Source organism: Anas acuta, chromosome 1, assembly GCF_963932015.1.
Source record: "Anas acuta chromosome 1, bAnaAcu1.1, whole genome shotgun sequence".
Lineage (NCBI taxonomy): Eukaryota > Metazoa > Chordata > Aves > Anseriformes > Anatidae > Anas > Anas acuta.
The window spans coordinates 24,512,402-24,530,628 of record NC_088979.1 but is presented as its reverse complement, the minus strand read 5'-3'; the positions used below and the strand labels follow the sequence as shown (position 1 = coordinate 24,530,628).

The 18,227-nt window shown below is 34.8% G+C and overlaps 1 protein-coding gene across 14 annotated transcripts in view; it reads right to left on the bottom strand.

Annotated features, from left to right (window-relative positions):
- NBEA (neurobeachin) overlaps nt 1-18,227 on the bottom strand; it is a 509,325-nt gene that overhangs the window by 364,658 nt on the left and 126,440 nt on the right. For all 14 annotated transcript variants that reach the window (XM_068673009.1, XM_068672960.1, XM_068672963.1 and 11 more), the window contains exons 9-11: nt 15,355-15,552; nt 14,466-14,599; nt 865-973 (exon numbers count right to left, since the gene is read on the bottom strand). In XM_068673009.1, coding sequence (XP_068529110.1) covers nt 865-973; nt 14,466-14,599; nt 15,355-15,552 — 441 coding nt within the window. The remainder of the gene's footprint in view (nt 1-864; nt 974-14,465; nt 14,600-15,354; nt 15,553-18,227) is intronic.

The following is an 18,227-nucleotide window of genomic DNA, read 5'->3' as shown; positions in this document are numbered from 1 at the left end:
AGAACACAAAACTATAAAGGTAACTCCTCAAATGATTGTTATTATGCTGATCACATATAATATCAGCCACTCAAGAATGTCACAGCCATAAGATTCAACTGTAAGAGTATTACACTTTTAATAATATTAAAACAAACTACTGTCAGCTGTGCAAAATTACAGTAACTGGATCTCATAAGGTTTTGGGGCCAGGGAGCAGATAACATCTGTCAGATAAGCATCTGACATGAAACTCAGCTTTGTGGTAACTGCTCAACATGTGTAAAAACAAATAAGCAAAGGAAATGCCACTTGCAACTGTTTTTTTCATAAAGAAAATTATTTTATAGCTTTTTTCTTCAAAATCCAGATCAACTACATCAACAATTTCAGAAATAAGCCACAGATGACTAACTTAATTTTTATTAACATACACAACAAAGAAATGTAAACCTAAATTATTGCATGTCTGTGATATGCTTCTACAAACTGGGAACAATACAAGTTGCCTAAAAGAGAGTTTAGGGGACAGAGAGTGTAGAAACACAAAAGAAAATACATTTAAAGTGATTCACAAACAGCTCTAAAGTAAAAGGGTAAATTAGGTAAACAGGATCCAGAAGATTGCTTCTTTCAATATTGGGAGATAAGAGACAAATAAGATTAAAAAAAAAAAACACACACACACAAAAAAAACAAACAAACAAACAAACAAAAAAAAAACAACAACTCCTGTAGACAACTTGGAAGAATTACAAATAAAAATGTCTAAAACCACAGATATGTTTTATTTTACAAGACTTTAGATTTCATCTAAATGATTGGAAATACAAGAATGGCAGTAGAATACTAAGAACAAAGAACAAAACAATCAAAAACATATACCTTTTCGAGGAGGTAGCCAATGACTAGAAATCCTTTTCCACCAAGCATTTGTTCTTGCATGGCTACTGAACTCTTAAGAAGCTCAACCAAGAAAGCCAATAGGGTAGCACTGCATGTAAAGAACAAGTGTTTTTCACGTTACAAATACAGAAGAATCAGTCTGTTGCATTCCCAATATTAACCAGCTATTAAATGAACAGAAACAGGCTTAAAGCGGTGAACAATTCCTTGAAAGAATATAAATCTTACATTTCTTGTTCACAGATTTCTCCCATGGTTGTTCACATATTACAATGGTAAGAGTGGGAGTTATTATTATTATAGAAGTGGAACAATATTTGTTTTAGCTTTCCTGATTTGATCAGAATTATCCCAAGTTTTTAAGTATCCAGTCCTGCAACTTTCAGTTCTAACCAAAGGTCTTGCAGTTGGCAGAGGCAGGAGACGAAGAGTGGGATCCAGCTTATGATTCTACAATGATGCAGGCCGAAGGCTGTGTCCAGCCATCAGACCATCCAGACTATGCTAAATAGCAAAATATGCAACCCCTAGGTATAAATCATCATTCCACACTTTCAGTTCCTATAGACACTACTACCATGGAAATGAGGACTCAAATGGCTGAACATGCATGTGGGCAGCAATGCCCAGCACAAACCACAGTGTAACAGCAAGGTGAAGAGCTTCCATCATACTTTCTCAGGATCAAACATTAAAATTGTATCTAGGCCTCACCAAATAAAGGCTGAGAATCACTTTTCATTCTTGTAGGAATGCACAAAAAGACTCAGAGCAGCAAGGAAGTCACCCAGCCCATCCCAGATTCCCAGATGTGCTCTGATGTGCTTAATACCCATGAGGTGTTAAGAAAGCACCAGATGAGAAGGATGGGGGCAGGGGGGAGAAATTGAAAAAAGTGTTCAGTTTAGAAACTGGAGAGATATTAAAGACTTCAGGGGACAGACTCATCGTCTGGTGAAACTATGTTATGAAAACCAACAAACAGGGAATATATGGCAGATCAATTCACTGTCAGAGAAAGAAACCACGACTGGTTCTTGTATAGTGAGAGGGAAACAAAAATATACTCATTTGTTGCTGAAAACCCAGAGGAAAAGGAGAAACAAAAAAAATGTTATGACAGAAAGAAAAGAAAATATTTTAAATGACTTTGAAATAGCTTAAAAAGGTAGGTGATGGAATGCACTATGCTGACTTACAAATGTAAAAAAAAAAAAAAAAAAAAGTAATTTTCCCTTTTCTAAGAATAAAATATTTATAACAATTCCTAACTCCTAAAAGAAGTATCTGAAATCATGAAGGTTCTCACACACAGGTACTGGCCACAGGCAAGGGTGAAAACTGCAGCATTTCCAAGTATGAAAAAGTGAATTAAAGAAAATGACCAACCTACATTTTATAAATTTCAATTTTACATAGGGCATGTAGTTAGCAAGAAGTTCTATTTCTCTCCAAATTCAATCTTTTACACTGAAATAAATGTTAAGATTGATTAATCCGTGTCAGCACCAAAACACAATTAATGTGCTGAGGAGAACAAGATGTATTCTATTTGGTGAGAAAGGCTGGCATGTGAAAAGTACACAGTGTAGGCCAAGTACATACTGTGAACATGAAACAATGCCTTGTCTTGTTTCATTGCTGACTGGTCACAATAATCAGTCTAAAAACACATATAGAATTCTCCACAAAGTGTCAGCAGTAAGAGAACACAGATAACATCCATTTACAATACTCTAAAGCATTTATCAAAACAGTCTGTCAAACTGTCACATCAATTTCAAAACAGGTTATATACATCAATTTTTTCTTACCATGACAGAAAATTCCTATTGTATTTGTCATTTAAAATGAGACATTCATCATTTTTACTACATGACAAGACATAAGTAGCTCATGTAAAGCCTTGAAGATTTATACTTAGAAAATTTAGAAGTTGAACAGATCAAAGAAAACTCCAAGATCCAATAAAATTCCACACTATCCTATTTTATGAGTAACTTTTAGACTTAGAAGGACAAAAATGCATAAAATTAAGAAACAACATACATTTGTGGGATTAAGACCTAAATTACAATAACAAATAATATTAATTTTATATTGAAAATCAAAGATTATTCTTAAAAAGGATTTTAAAGATTTTTATAGCATGTGAACACCACTAGACATGTTTGGAATATAATTTCTGTGAGTGATGTTCCAGAAGCCTGTATTGCAATTTATTTGTCACTCCTATCAACTTAAATGTAAACCCATGGAGTGGAATTATACTTATCTCATATTAACACAATTTTTACACAATGGTTATAAAATCTGATAGGACAACACAAATTCTAAGACATCTTAACAAAGTAGGTTTTCTGTCTTTACTTCTTTTTAATTATGCAAAAAATACACCAGTTGACTGTGAAACAGTCAGTGGCCTGCTTTAACCATGCCACAGAAACAAAAAACCACAAGCTGGTTCTATACAAGGAATAGTCAATCAACATAGTTTTTAATTCAGATACAGATAGAGCCTAAATATCATTTTGATGATTTTAGCCATTTTTATGTGGGATATGACTGAACTGATTAATCCTGCCTGTCCACATTAGCTCTGTACAGAGCTAATGTAGCTGTCACTGCAAAGTGATGCCAATGTTTCTACTTTCAGGGAAATGTATTAATTCAGACAATACCTTTGTGAATGTGCTACGCCTTTTTCTAAGGCCAAAATTGCTTTGAACATCTATGAAACCAGACATGCAAAGACACCACAAGCCCGCACTGCAAGCAGTAACTCTACCTATATTCTTCATCATTCCACGTTATCCAAGATTACCACCACAAATAATAGAATTGTAGTATATACTAACTCAAATCTTGGGATAGCACATGTGAATGCATTATTACACCTTCAAGTGTATAGTATAGTAAGATCAAAATGGAAGGGCTTTTAAATTATAATTGCACACATAGTACCAAAGCTAGTACTACCTGAAGAATATGATCAAAGAGACAGGCAGAAAACAGATTACATGCTTAGTCTGATTTTTATATTTTTTTTCCCAGAAATATTGCTTATACTTGTTTTGGGTGAAACTTCTTTTTTTTGGAGGAGGAAAGAGGGAGTTAAATTGTACTAAATAACAGCTGCTGAATGAAACAATATATTTTATGTTATGTTATCTATACTTTATACTAGAGAGCATTCGATCTGCCTGCAAAGACCCAACAGTTTTCAATGCTTTCCCCAATGTCTTCAGAACTTCTCCTTCTCTACATACTCAGACTGACCTCATCCAAACACATAAGTATACGTATTATATTTATATATATCTATATGTAGCAATAAATGCTTAATCACATAATGAATGTTTTCTCCTCAACATTGCATTCTAACAAAATTTAGTCTACCTGCCTAATTTAGAGGATTGTATCCAGAAGTTTTAACATATTTCTAAGGATAGTCAATTTATATCATCATCTTGGAAACTGAAAATAAATTAAGATTTTAAATATAAAAATCTTTATCAGCAGAACCAAGTTGTCAAAATTATGCCTTTTAAAAAGTTACTGTTGACACAGGGGAAATAGTATTGGTTAGAAGACTGTCTTCTAAGATGAAAAATTTTTCAAACAGAATTTAACAAACTTACCAGTAACTAAAATGCATCGGATTGGTGCAGGGCTCACATTAAACTTGCAAAATTCTGTGCATTGCCATACAAAATTTCTCTCCATTCTTGCCTATTTTCAACTCCCCTAGATACAAAGGCAAATATAAAGGATACTTCAGCCCATTCCTACATCTCCTCTATTCCATGCCCTACCTAGAAGACATCAGTTCGTCTGCAGTGCAGCTAATATACAGACACACAATGAAAGTATGTACACACACCAACACTAAATCAGGCAGAATTGTGATTTCTTCTACTATAGGAAAATTCAGGATATTTTTTCCAGTTTTCCATTACAAAGTAAAAAAAAAAAAAAAAAAGTTTCAAACCAAAATAAAACTACAGTATTTCCAATGATTATGACACTGCTTATTCCGTAATTACTGTGTTGTACAGACAGTAAATCACTGCGATACTGTTACATAAAAAAAAAAAAAAGATTAATTACATTATTATAGTATAGTATGTTTCCCCTCAAACATACATATCTCTTGTGAAGACAAAAGAGAAAATAAAATAATCAAAAAAGTACAAACCACAGAAGGACAAAATTGGTGTGCACAGCATGCACTACCTGACTGGAAGATGTTCTTAAGATTGCTTTCATGTTTATACACATTCATGATATTTGTCAATACCCTGCCTTACAGATCATTCTTATGTTCATTCTTAGTCATTCTTATGACACACACTGTGAGGTTACAAATACCACCTAGCTTCTTTAATTCACTCTAAACTATAGATATAATAAAAATAACTATTATGTTTCAATAATTCACCATGAAGTTGACATTGAAATGTGTCAACATTACAATCTGCAGTCAACAGCCATACAGTATTGCTCCTTAAATAACAAAATATATTATGGTAATTCACAAAAATAATTGATTCTGTAGGTAACAGTCCTCAAATCCCAGAATTTTGAGGTAAATAGAGTATTCTTCCTTCCTTCTTCATTAAAAATATGAGTAATTAAAAACATTAATATATATTTTGTTTTCACTCTCCATTTATGTCCTTGGGAATTTTAAAGAACTTGTGCAGATTACAAGTCACATGGTTTATGAAGTCTTTACTATGACAATAGACAAAGAATCTTCTTTGTCAACTTCTAAATTGGCTGGTGATTGCATCCTATTGGGAACATCAGCCATTGCATATATTCAAAAAATATTCAGGTGGCAAAGACTCTTGGAGAATAAGTGAAGTGAAATATGCTTTTTTTTTTCTTTTCTTTTTTTCTTTTTTCTTTTTCCCCTTCAGAAAGACATTGAAGAGATCAGTTTCTCTTGTCTACTTTTCTATTAAAATTTTCTCTGAAATTTTTACCTATTTTTTAAAATATCAACTTAGAGTGTGTGCTATAAAATTATTTGGATTTAGCATTACAAAAAGCAGATTTAAGTAAGCATGTGGCTATAAATATCTAAGTATCTTAATAAATAATAGATTAATTAACTTGAAGATGCTATGTAAAAGAAGGGTGCAGGAATTTGTTGTCTGATTATCTTTCAGAAGGATCCTTCATAAACTAATTCCATCTTATTTCCAGCTTCTACAAAATAAGATAAAGAGATTATATGATTAACTCCATCATAGGCTGTTATGTGATAACTCTTGAAAACTAATCTTTGCATAAACAGAGTGTTTGAAATTAAGGAAAATCATACACCTTTTTTTTTATTATTATTATTATTGCAGACACACAGAAATCATACGGCACTTGCTCCATAATTTCAACTGACAGGAACATACAAAACTGAGTACTTGGCTATATTAGAAAGAAAATTATTATTACTTAAAAAGCTTTTCATACACTGGCATCCCATGCCATCTGAATGTTAACAATTTTTTTCCAGAGAAAAAAGTTTTTCAGAAAAAAGGTAAGCAAGTTTGGCTGATTCATTAAGTGATACGTTACTTCATCAGAATATTTACTAGACGAGGAATGTTCCATACTATGAACTCAGAAATCCTCAGGGAGAAGCAGTATTAGTTTTTAGCAATATACTAGTAATATATTTTGATGCACAGAAAACACAAGATGATCTCCACTTCCTTACATTTTTTCCTTCAGGAAGAAAATGCAAACCACAAGGGGAAGGCACGGATTTCAGAAACTTTTTTGACTCCACTTTTAATATAAAAGGTGAAAAATTGTGTCATGGTATATTCATTGCTGTTGTGCATGTTTTAATGCAACTAATTGCTCTGTGAGATTACTGACTAAATTACATATTCTTTCATTCCTTTTTATTCAGTCACTGCTACTAAAGCCGTAGTGATGAAAAAACAGGAAGAGTTCTCCTAAACAGATTGGAGGTAATATGAACTCAGAACAGAAGAGACATGCTGACAGTTGGTGGGGATGGAGAAAGGATCCAGTGAGCTCACAGCTCACTCACAGCTAAACTTCTAAAGGGTTTCCTTAGATACCAGTTTAAGTACCTATTTGCTTTCTGTAAGGTTATTGGAGTGAAAGGGGAAACTACTTTCTCTTCTCTGTTCCTCTTCTTTTTCTCACATCAAATGATGAAGACAATAAGAGAAAACTGTTTATATATTTCATCCAAAGTGACACCATGAAACATGAGTCGCATAAATAGGTGAGATTTGGGAGAACTGAAGAGGATAGTCATTACACAACTTCATTTATGGACATAAAATTTTGGGATACAGACTCCAGTCATAAATCAGCCATCCTCAATAGTTTCTGGATCTCCTGAATACGTGGAGGTACCACAGTTTGGGAGTTTGTAGAGCATTTTTGACACATGGTACAATGACCGTTTTTTTGTTTGTTAGTTTATTTGCTTTTTTAATGAATGAAATAAATGAAATTCCAGCAGTCTGATTTGGGAAGTAACATTTCCTTCCATGACTTTTTGGGAAGAGTATAACTGATTTCCTTTGATCACAGCTAGATACAACAGATCTGAAATTTCAGTTGCAATATTTAGCCTTGTTCCCTTTGAAACATATAAGAAGTGGGTTATCAGAACCAAACTCTGCAAACTCCAAATTCTATACTGGAAGCAACAATGAACTGCGACCCTGATACTCTATTGGAGACATGGGTCATAAAAAGGATGACTTTCACAGGCACCCAGCCCAGCTGGGGCAAACAAGAAAATCCTTGAAACATACTTGAAGGAGAGGACAGGTTAGGCAGATAGGCAAGATAGTACCTGGCATTCCTATCTTCTGTTATGATTTTAAAGACAAATTCACTTAAACTAATGACATGATTAACTAAGAATTATTGGAAATTCACAGAATTCCATATTAGGATAAGAAAAAAATAACATATCATATTATATATCCTGCCAAGCTGTGCTACATCCCAGCTATGGAAACAAGTAGGAAATTGTGCATATTTGCTACCCAAGAGACAGGATAGTTCTCTAAGTTACTCTAACAAAAAGCATATGCGGGAACACTACTAACTGCAGACAGGAACCTAAAAAATTGTCATCTGAATTAAAAAAAAAAAAAAAAAGTTTAAGATATTAATTGATTAGAACAAATCACATAAAACATTTAAAGGAAAGGATGAGCAGGAGTTCAGATATTATTGTTGCCTCCTTCACTGATGTTTTCATTTAAAAAGAAATGAAATATTGTCCACCTACTAAGACTAAGTCTATATGCTCTGTATAGACTATCTAAATTAAAGAGTCAAAATAATGTCTTAAGAAATTGACTGAAAAGATACTACATTTATTTTGCTACATATCTGGGGGGAGGGTGTTAACCTTTGAGAAAGTTAAGGTGGCCCTAGGCACTGCATTTATTTAGTAAGATAAACAATAAAAACCTTTTTAATTACTCTAGTATAGTTTACGTGATCTAGCAAATACAGTTAATAACTTCTATAATAAGTATAAAAAGAAATCTTTTGACCTTATCTTCTTAAGTAAACAGCTGTAGATCCTTCTATTTTCAAATATGTTCCCAATATGATACATTTCAAAGCAACAATATCAACTGAATTAACACTTTTTTTTTTCATTCCGTGTTGGAATTGGATCAGTACCAAAGCCATCAACACTTGATACCTTGTTGAAATCAGTCTCTACGTCAGTGCTCAGCACACCCAAATGAATTCAGAACTGTACACAAGAGGCCACAAGCAAACAAAGCAAATCCTCCCTATCATGTTACCAATGTAGTATAATCAAAGGTATCAAGAAAATACCCCCCAAATCCACTCTATATTGATTTTTATTAAATAAACAAGTTACTGGCTTAGACTGGTAATTTTTCTATTCTAACCAGAGTACTGAAAAACAAGATGAAAAGGGGCAAGCTTGGTATTCAAATTGATAGACCACTCTTTTAAGTAGCAGGTGCACCATTTAAAATAAGAAAACACTAAGTTCATAAGATATGAACTCAGTTTTGATCATTCTAATTTCAGAATGAGAGCATAAGAACCTCTAAAGTGCTTCAAAAGCAGAATTGTAGGATATTTCAATATTTGGTCTTACAGAAGATGTAGATAAGACATACAGGGATATGCGTATTGAGGAATAAAGAACATTCAGAAATAATATTATTAAGCCACGAAGTTGCTGTATTCACATTGTCCTGCTATTGTCCTGCTAATGTCCACTGTCCATTCAGAATGTTATTTACAATGAATCTATTCATTTAGAAAAGATTAAAACTGTAAGTGAATCAAGGAGATTAAAGCAATGTAGTCCTTCCCAGTCCTGTTACCAAACTTCTTCTGTGAAAAATAAATAAATAAATAAATAAATTAATTAATTAAAAAGTAGAGAAACCTGTACTTATTAAATGGACTGAAACATGAAGGAGTGTAGCAGGTGAGAAGGATTTAGAAAAGTAGTCTGGATTGCTCATACATTAGAGTATCAAGCTGTTGATTCTTCTCATTTCCAGGAACACAATAAGGCAAAACCAGAGACAGCACAACTTTCCAAGGGGCAACTTTTGAGTCCTCCCATTTGGCCACCACAAAGAAAGAAATACTTCAACAGATAGAGTAAGACTTTATAAACATAATGGTTTATAATAGTGTCAATAATGTCATCAAGTATCCTCTGGACTTTTTTTTTTTTCAAAGATGCACAATGGTTATCCACTTTTTGATGGTACCTTAGAAAAATAGATATATTGGAAGTGCTGAATGCCAACTACTTTTCAGAAAGAAGTGCTGCCTTGTAGACACTTTGGGTATAAACAAGTACCAGATCCAGTTCTGCAACTGAATTTTGGAAGTGAAAATACACCTGAAGAATGTAAATGACCAAAGTCCAAACAACAACAGAAAAGAAGGAAAGGAAACAATGTGAACTTTCCTTAATCCACCCCACAAACTAATCTTAAACATAACCCTTTTAGCTCCCTTTCTTCTTTCCCCATAACCTCTCTCCTTTACCACAGAAATTCTTTATTCCTTCATTTGCCTACTTCCTTGTTCACCTGAACTATTATTTCTTCTCTATATCAACATCCTGTTAAATTAAATATAAGAAAAAAATGTACATACACCAGAAAAAACAGTAATTCAACATTTATGTCACATCTCATCAAACAGGCATTTGGTTAAAAGTTTTTTGAATATGTTCTTGAGTTGGGATCGCATTTTGTTGTGTTATGTATTTGTATAATCTGTAGAACAATGAATTACGGAGCTCTTTAAAAAAAATAACCTAATTATGTAAGAAATGTTTTGATTTATTCAGAGAACTGTTTTCCTACTTACAGTTCAACTAACTCCAGAAGCAGTTCTGTATATTTTATATTGAACTTTATTAATGTTTTCACTCACTAGAAAGACCACACACTTAGGAAGAATTAGCCTTTCTCTCAATTTCTACAATTTACATTAAATTAACACTCCATTTTTAAAGAGACTGAGTTGCTGATTAATCATTTATTATAGACTCAGCTCATTAATGAATTTAACATATATTTTATTCATAAATATATGTGCACATACACACATGATTTTCCTCAAATTGGAAAAAAAACTATTTTGCCTACTGTTGTGCCAGTAAAAAAAAAAGAACAAAAAACAACATACAGGGAATTTTTTCACACATTTTCAACTCCTCCTTTACCCCCACCCCCTACTTCACAACGCTTCAATGAAAAGTATATGATGGAAAACAGATTAGTAAAAAATCAATATCCTACACCACCAGCTTTTCTGTCTTTTTTTTTTTTTTTTTTCTCCAATGAATGAAATTATTTTCATTACTGTGCTGCAGGGAATGCAGGGAAGTAGACCTACTTAATTTTAAGACTGTTGCATTAGTTTCACCATTGTACTAAAATATTCTCATGAAATATGTTTACTTTTTACACTGTATATATATATGAAAAAACATATACATAAATAAATAAAGCCCAGCAGCCATCTAGCCATCTTAGCTATAAATATTTGAGTTACCAAGTGGAAAAACAAATTTGACAAAACTTCAACAAATTAATTTCTTAAATTAGACTGAGACATGTGATCTTCCAGTAGTAATGATACCAATGTATCACTTCCAGATAAATTTTTCAAAGTCATAGGTCATTATAGTATTATTTATTATTATTTTTCAGTGTAATAATTTATTATTGTACTGTCTAATGCAATAGGAAATATCCAGAATAACTAACAGCAGAATGCATTCTGAGCAGGAAAATAAGCCACATACTTTGAATTATGTACTTATTTTCATTATTTATTCAAATACAGGAGTCAGTTTATATTGTCCATAAAACCTGTACAGAGAAATATGGTAACAGTTCTTAAGCAATACTTATGTCTGTTGGATGGACAGCATAGACAATTGAGGAGGTTCCTGGAATGCATTGATGATAACTTTGTTCTCCAAGTGAAAGAGAAGATAATGAGGAGAAGTACTGTGCTGGACCTCATTCTCTCTGACAAGGAGAGGCTGGTGGAGATTGTAAAACTCAATGGCAGCCTTGGCTGCCGTGACCAAAAAATGGTGCAGTTTAGGATCTTGATGGCAATGAGGAGGGAGCACAGCAAGCTCGCTATCCTGGATTTTGGGAGAAGAGACTTTGACCTCTTCAAGGGTCTGCTTGGTAGAGTACCATGAGACAAAGCCCTGGTGGGAAGAGGAGCCCAAGAAAGCTGGTTAATATTCAAGGGTCACTTCCTCCAAACTCAGGAGTGATGCCTCCCAACAAAGAGGAATTCAGGCAAAAACACCAGGAGCCCTGCATGAAGAAGAAAGAAGCTCCTGGTCAAGCTCAAGCAGAAAAAGGAGGCCTACAGAAGGTGGAAGCAAGGCTAGATAGCCTGGGAGGAATACAGAAAGATCATCTGAGCAGCTGGTGATCAGATTAGGAAAGCTAAAGCCCTATTAGAATTCAAGTTGGCCAGGGATGCCAAAGGAAACAAGACGGGTTTCTAAAAGGTACTTAAAAAAAAAAAAAAAAAAGCCCTCTCTGGAAGGAATTAGAAGACCTGGTTACTCAGGCTATGGAGAAGGCTGAGGTACTCAATTACATTTTTTACCTCAGTCTTCACCAGCAAGAGCACTAGCCCTAGTCCCAGAAGGCAATGTCATGAAGAATGAAGAACTGCCCAGTGTAGGAGAAGATCAGGTTTGAGACCATCTGAGGAACCTGAAGCTACACAAGGCTGTGGAACTTGATGAGATGCACCCATGGGTCCTGAGGGAATTGGTGGATGTAGTCACTAAGCCAGGATCCATCGTATTTGAGAAGCTGTGGCAGTTCATTGAAGTTGCCACTGATTGGAAGAGGGGAAACATAACCTCCATTATTAAAAAGGGAAAAAAGGAAGATCCGGGGAACTACAGGCCAGTCAGTCTCACCTGTGTGCCCAAGAAGATCTCAGAGAAGATCCTGCTGGAGACTATGCTGAGGCACGTGGAAAATAAGGATGTGATTGCTGACAGCCCACATGGCTTCACTATAGAGCAAATCATGCCTGACAAATCTGGTGGTCTTCTATAACGGGGATATAGCATTGGTGGATAGGGGAAGAGCAACTGACATCACTTGTGCAAAGCATTTGACACTGTCCCTCATGATATCCTTGTCTCTAAATTGGAGAGACATGAATTTGATAGACGGACCATGTGATGGGTCAGGAATTGGCCGGGTAGTCGCACTCAAAGCATTGCAGTCGCTGGCTGGATGTCCAGGTGGAGATCAGTGATGAGTGGTATTCCTTAGGGGTCAGTGCTGGGACAGGTGTTGTTTAACATCATTGTTGGTGGCAGGGACAAGTTTGCTGAAGACACCAAGCTGTGTGGTGTGATTGATAAGCTGGACAGGAAGAGATGCTATTCAGAGATAACTGTACAGGCTTGAGAGGTTGGCATGTGAAAAGATCATGAAGTTCAGCAAGGCCAAGTGCAAGGTGCTGCAGCTGGGTTGGGGCAATCCTGAGCACAAATAGAGGCTGGGAGGAGAATGGATTGAGAACAGCCCTGAGGAGAAGGTCTTGGGGATGTTGGTTGATGAGAAGCTCAACATGAGTTGGCAATCTACACTTGCAGGCCAGAAAGTCAAAGCATGACTTTCTGCTTGATGGAGGTAACCATCTCCCTCTATTCTGCCCCTGTGAGGCCCCAGTTGGAGTAGTGTGTTCAGGTCTGGGGCCCCCAGTATAAGAAGGGCATAGTCGTATTAAAGCAAGTCCAGAAGAGGTCCATGAGTATGTTCAGAGGTCTGGAGCACCTCTCCTACGAAGACAGGCTGAGAGAGTTGGCATTGTTCTGCCTACAGAAGAGAAAGCTCCAAGGAAACTTTTCAGTGGTCTTCCAGTACCTAAAGGGGGCCTACAAGAAGACTGGAGAGGGACTCTTTATCAAGTACTGTGGTGATATGACAAGGGGATATTTTAGTCTTTAAACTAAAAGAGGGTAGATTTAGATCAGACATTAGGAAGTAATTATTTACTCTGAGGGTGGTGAGGCCCTGGAACAGGTTGCCCAGAGAATCTGTGGATGCCCCATCCCTAGAGGTGTTCAAGGACAGGTTGGATGGGGCTTTGAGCAACGTGGTCTACTGGGAGATGTCTATGACCATGGCAGGGCGGGTGGAATTAGGTGATCTTTAAGGTCCCTTCAAACCCCTATCCTACCTCCAGAGAATTAGGCCACACACTTTGCTCTAACAATTCTAGACATTTTGTGTTGCATTAGAATAAGTTCACTGTCAGCATGAGATACAGCATGAGATCTTAAATGGTAAGCAAGATCCTTACAAAAATAACTACCTCTGAGCTAGCTTTACACAAGTCAGCAAGGGTACAGACAGATTTCTAAGCAGTACGTTGCATGTTATGCACTGAAGCATTTATCCAACTTCCACGTGTGCTCAGTAACTGAAGGTTAGGTCTGCGTCAACAGAACAGAGGTTTAATATGCCTCTGTTTAAAAGCCTCTTTAAAGTCTCCCCCAGTTACTGTCTCCCCCAGTTACTGTTGCAATTGTACTGTGGCCAAAACATAGCTGAGCATAGATGTGTGACTTTCTGACAACATGTTAATATGGTGGTGTCTTTCCCTTGCTTGGAATGTGATTAAGTATGGATTTAAATGTCACAGACTTTGAGAAGTAAACAACATTGCATTGTCAAGCAAAAACACATTGATTTATTTCAGAAGTTGCAAAATTATCACAAAACTATCCTTAAAAAATCTAATGTGATTTGAATTCACTATTTAATCCAATCACTTATGTCCAATTTTGCCTGGAATTTCCTCAGGTTATTACAATTTGCACAACTCTACAGTAAATTACTTTTTCAAAAATAATACATATTTTTAAAGAAACAAAAGTAAAATACATCACGTAATTTACAAAAAGAGAAACAAACAAAAACTATTCCCACAGCAGAAACTGAAATATTCTTAGCTGCATTCAATGTTTATCTTGCTTGAAAGAAGCTTACCAAACTGTTGTTTCCACCTGACTGTCATGCAGCTGTCGATTGTCTAGTTGGGCAAAGAGAGGAAAAAGAACTTGAATTCCTCCAATGGAATGAATTGCACTGTGAATGGAGTGGGTTACGATAGCTTTCACATCCTAAATTAATAAAAAAATAAATAAATAAATAGAAGGAAAAAAAATCCACTAATCTCGGTTTTAAAGGATAGTTACAAATATAACTTGGGAACACTTTACCATTGAATGGAGTACAAACTAAACAAGACATGTTTTTAACTTAATTTCATTACTCATGTTTCAGCTATACTCATTATACTTAAAGGCAAACAAATAGAAAAACTTTAGGATCATGCCAAATTCTGGCTTATGGTCTGAAGTATATATTTCTTAATGAAAAAAATTAGCAAAAGACAGTTCACATGATAGGTGTTATTAAGAACCAAAATATAAAATTACAGTATCCTCGTACAATAGCACAGAAATTATATTGTCATCCAAATGATGATGAGCTAACAGTTATCACAGAACATGAATTTAGTATATACATGAAGTATTCAACAGAGAAAATCCAAAGGATGCAAGTACTTTTGTTATGTTTTTCCTCTCCAGAAAACTAGCATACAAAGATTATGCTGGGAACAACAGCCATGGTAGCATTGATATGGAGATGCATAGAACATAGAAAAAAAAAAAAGGCAAATACATGATTTAAAGGACAAAAACAATAATCTCAATGAAAGGAAAAGTTTTAATGTGTACCTAGTAGCTGTAAAATTTGCATTTGCTAATAATATTAATAATCAGAAACAATAATCGGTTAAATTATAGCTTTTGTATTCTCATTTGGTCAACTAAAAATTACAATTATTGAAAGTAAAATAAAATACACAAACCTGAAGCATAAGAGCATGTGGGGAGTGTACAAAAATTGAAGGATTTTCCTTTGGTGAGGATTCAAGGCATAGCTGGGCATCAGTAGCCTTTGCATTATAAGTAAATGCAATGCTACTTGCAAGTTTCCCATCATAGAGCACTTGTTTATGGTGCTCAGCCAGATGAATGTCACTCTCAGATTTAAATTTAAATGTGCTCTGAAAAAAAAAAAAAAAAACAAACAAGAAGCTTTATAAAGTAAATAGAATTTTGAATCAATTTTGTTTAAGGTAACAGTTATTTTAAAACAGCATAAATCTCAGGCTTCATTAACAATCCAGATTATATATAAATGAGATACTTAAATTAAAAATAAAACAAATTCTAAAACCCACTTTTCAAACTAAAGATTCTTAAGCTTAAAAAGAATGAAAATCTCTGTTATCCTTAAACATACCATGAACCATATCTGATCTAAAACTATTTTTTCTGGCAACACTGACAAATCAATCAAGCACAAGAAGATAGATATCTTCCTTTCTGCAAAGCGTTGTCAGATTTACTTGGCACACACCTACTTTTACATTTGACAGTGGCAAAGAGACAACTAGTAGTAACACACAGTACTTTGATGATACAAGTAAATACATTAGAAATTATCACCATTTCATCATTGTAATATGAAATTCAATTTATGTTTCTAAAATCTTTACTCATCTTAAAATGATTTACTGCTGAGGATAAATATGAATTATTTTGCTTATTTTTACTGAATATAGCCATCTATATAGTTGTTTTCATCCATTTTGTCCTAACAAATTTCTCTCTTGCTCCTGCCCCCAACACAGTAAGAAAATACATCATGAAACTGTAAAAAAATGTAATCACTAGGGTTGTTGTTATCCAAGGTGGAAGAATTAAAATAGGCAATTTATAGGCTATCAGCTGCTCTTTCAAAAAATAGTACAGGTTTCTGCCAGTTATGTAAACCCATAAAACCTATGCAGCTTTTGCAGAGTTCTCAAGGCTGATGGAAATCCTGAATAAATTTTCTTGTTTATGGCCAAATGATGGGAAAGGGTGACTGCTCAAGTGACTGACAATATGAGCTCTTGTGACAAGCATCAATTTGTCATAAGAAAGATGTAGACTGAATAAACTGGGCATCTGACTGCAGCTGATTGAGAACCCTTGGAGCAGATCTGTCAGTCAGTATATTTGGTAAGGAAACTCCCAGTGATCCCCACTTACTGCTTTGTGCATATTAAAAACCTGTTCAGCACCAAAGAGACTTCCTTTTGGAAGAAACTGAACTAGAAATGTTGACTGACTGCTGACAGTCATTCAGTCCAAAGTATCAGACTTTAACCAATCTGAAGCAACAATTCCCCCCAGCCCTGATACACACACTGTGGACATTCAGCCTTCAGCATCGAATGCTTTAATTTATAAACGGGTTCCCTTATCTTGCCACACTGCTCACTGAAGCAGAAATAGGCAGACTAAATCTTACGCTTACAGCTTGAGAGCTGGCTCTCAGTTCATATGGCTGTCTAAATCTCACTTATCAGGAAATCACTACTACAGGTTAGAGACTTGTCCTGATGAAGGTGATGATGCATTTCTCCCCAGAGAGCATATTTAACTATACAGATATATCTTTGTACACTTATTGCAGAGACAGAAATAGTTCAGTCATTTCACTGATTTCAAAAGTTGTCTGAAAAAAGAATTACAGCCATCCAAGTTGAGCAAGAATGATCTTAAATTGGAAATGCTATTGTTCTATTCACATTATTATGGTATGGTGGAAAAAGAAACTACTAATTAGACACAATACTCCTTTGTTATTAACATTAGCTTACACAAAAAAGAATATAAATTTAGCATACTCATTCTGTACTGGGGACTTGGGAAAATGCATCCACAGGAGGACAGCAGAGGCAATCAAGTGTATAAGGTCAAGTAGAAAATGGTTAATTACTGGTCATGGGAGGAATGAAAGTTTGAGATCTCATACAACCAGTGTGAGGGCATAAAGACCACAAAGAGCCTTAGTTTTAAGATGTTGAATGGCAAATACATATATTTATTCCTTTATACCTTATCATCATAAATTAGCTTCTTTATCAATTATTCAATATAGGATTGATATATATATGATTTTATATGAGATCCTATGTGATACATACATGATTTACAAGAAACCCACACCTTTGATTTTCTCTGCCACAACCTCAAGCACCTTCTCTAAAACACTCACTGGAACTCCTGAGATAATTTTTAGCCATTATTTTTTATCTGGTTATCAAAGTATAGTAAACAATGTTCAGAAATACATAATACATGTGAATTTGTGTACATTTAATATCTACTTAGTGTAACCAGCATTAGAGAATCAATATGAAGTGTTTTCCAAACTTCATAGGAAGGAGAGTGATATTTGTCTATTCTAGCTACAAACTGGATACGTGGAGAACTTGTATGATGCCCTGTGATTACTATAATGAGAATAGTCTAAATTAGTTTTGACAACAAAGGATGAAGCTTTCAGTCAGAATATAATTATTTTTTTAACATGGAAAAAACTACAAATTTGGATTTTTTATATATCCCATATGTATATTTTCCACTTAGGAAGTCAAAAAATACCATGAAGACTTTTAGGAGAACTACTGCCATCTCACGCTGCATTTTTGTCACCTGGGACATAGCAGATGACTTTTAATCAACCTTTAAATGCCTACCCTTGAACTGAACTGATAAGCCTAAATTCATTCATCTAGCACAAACAATATCTTAGTGCATATATACTATATTCACACAGTATATTCATACAGTATACAGAATTCCATAGCAGATGCAAACAACCTACTTGCAGGAAGTTTTGGAA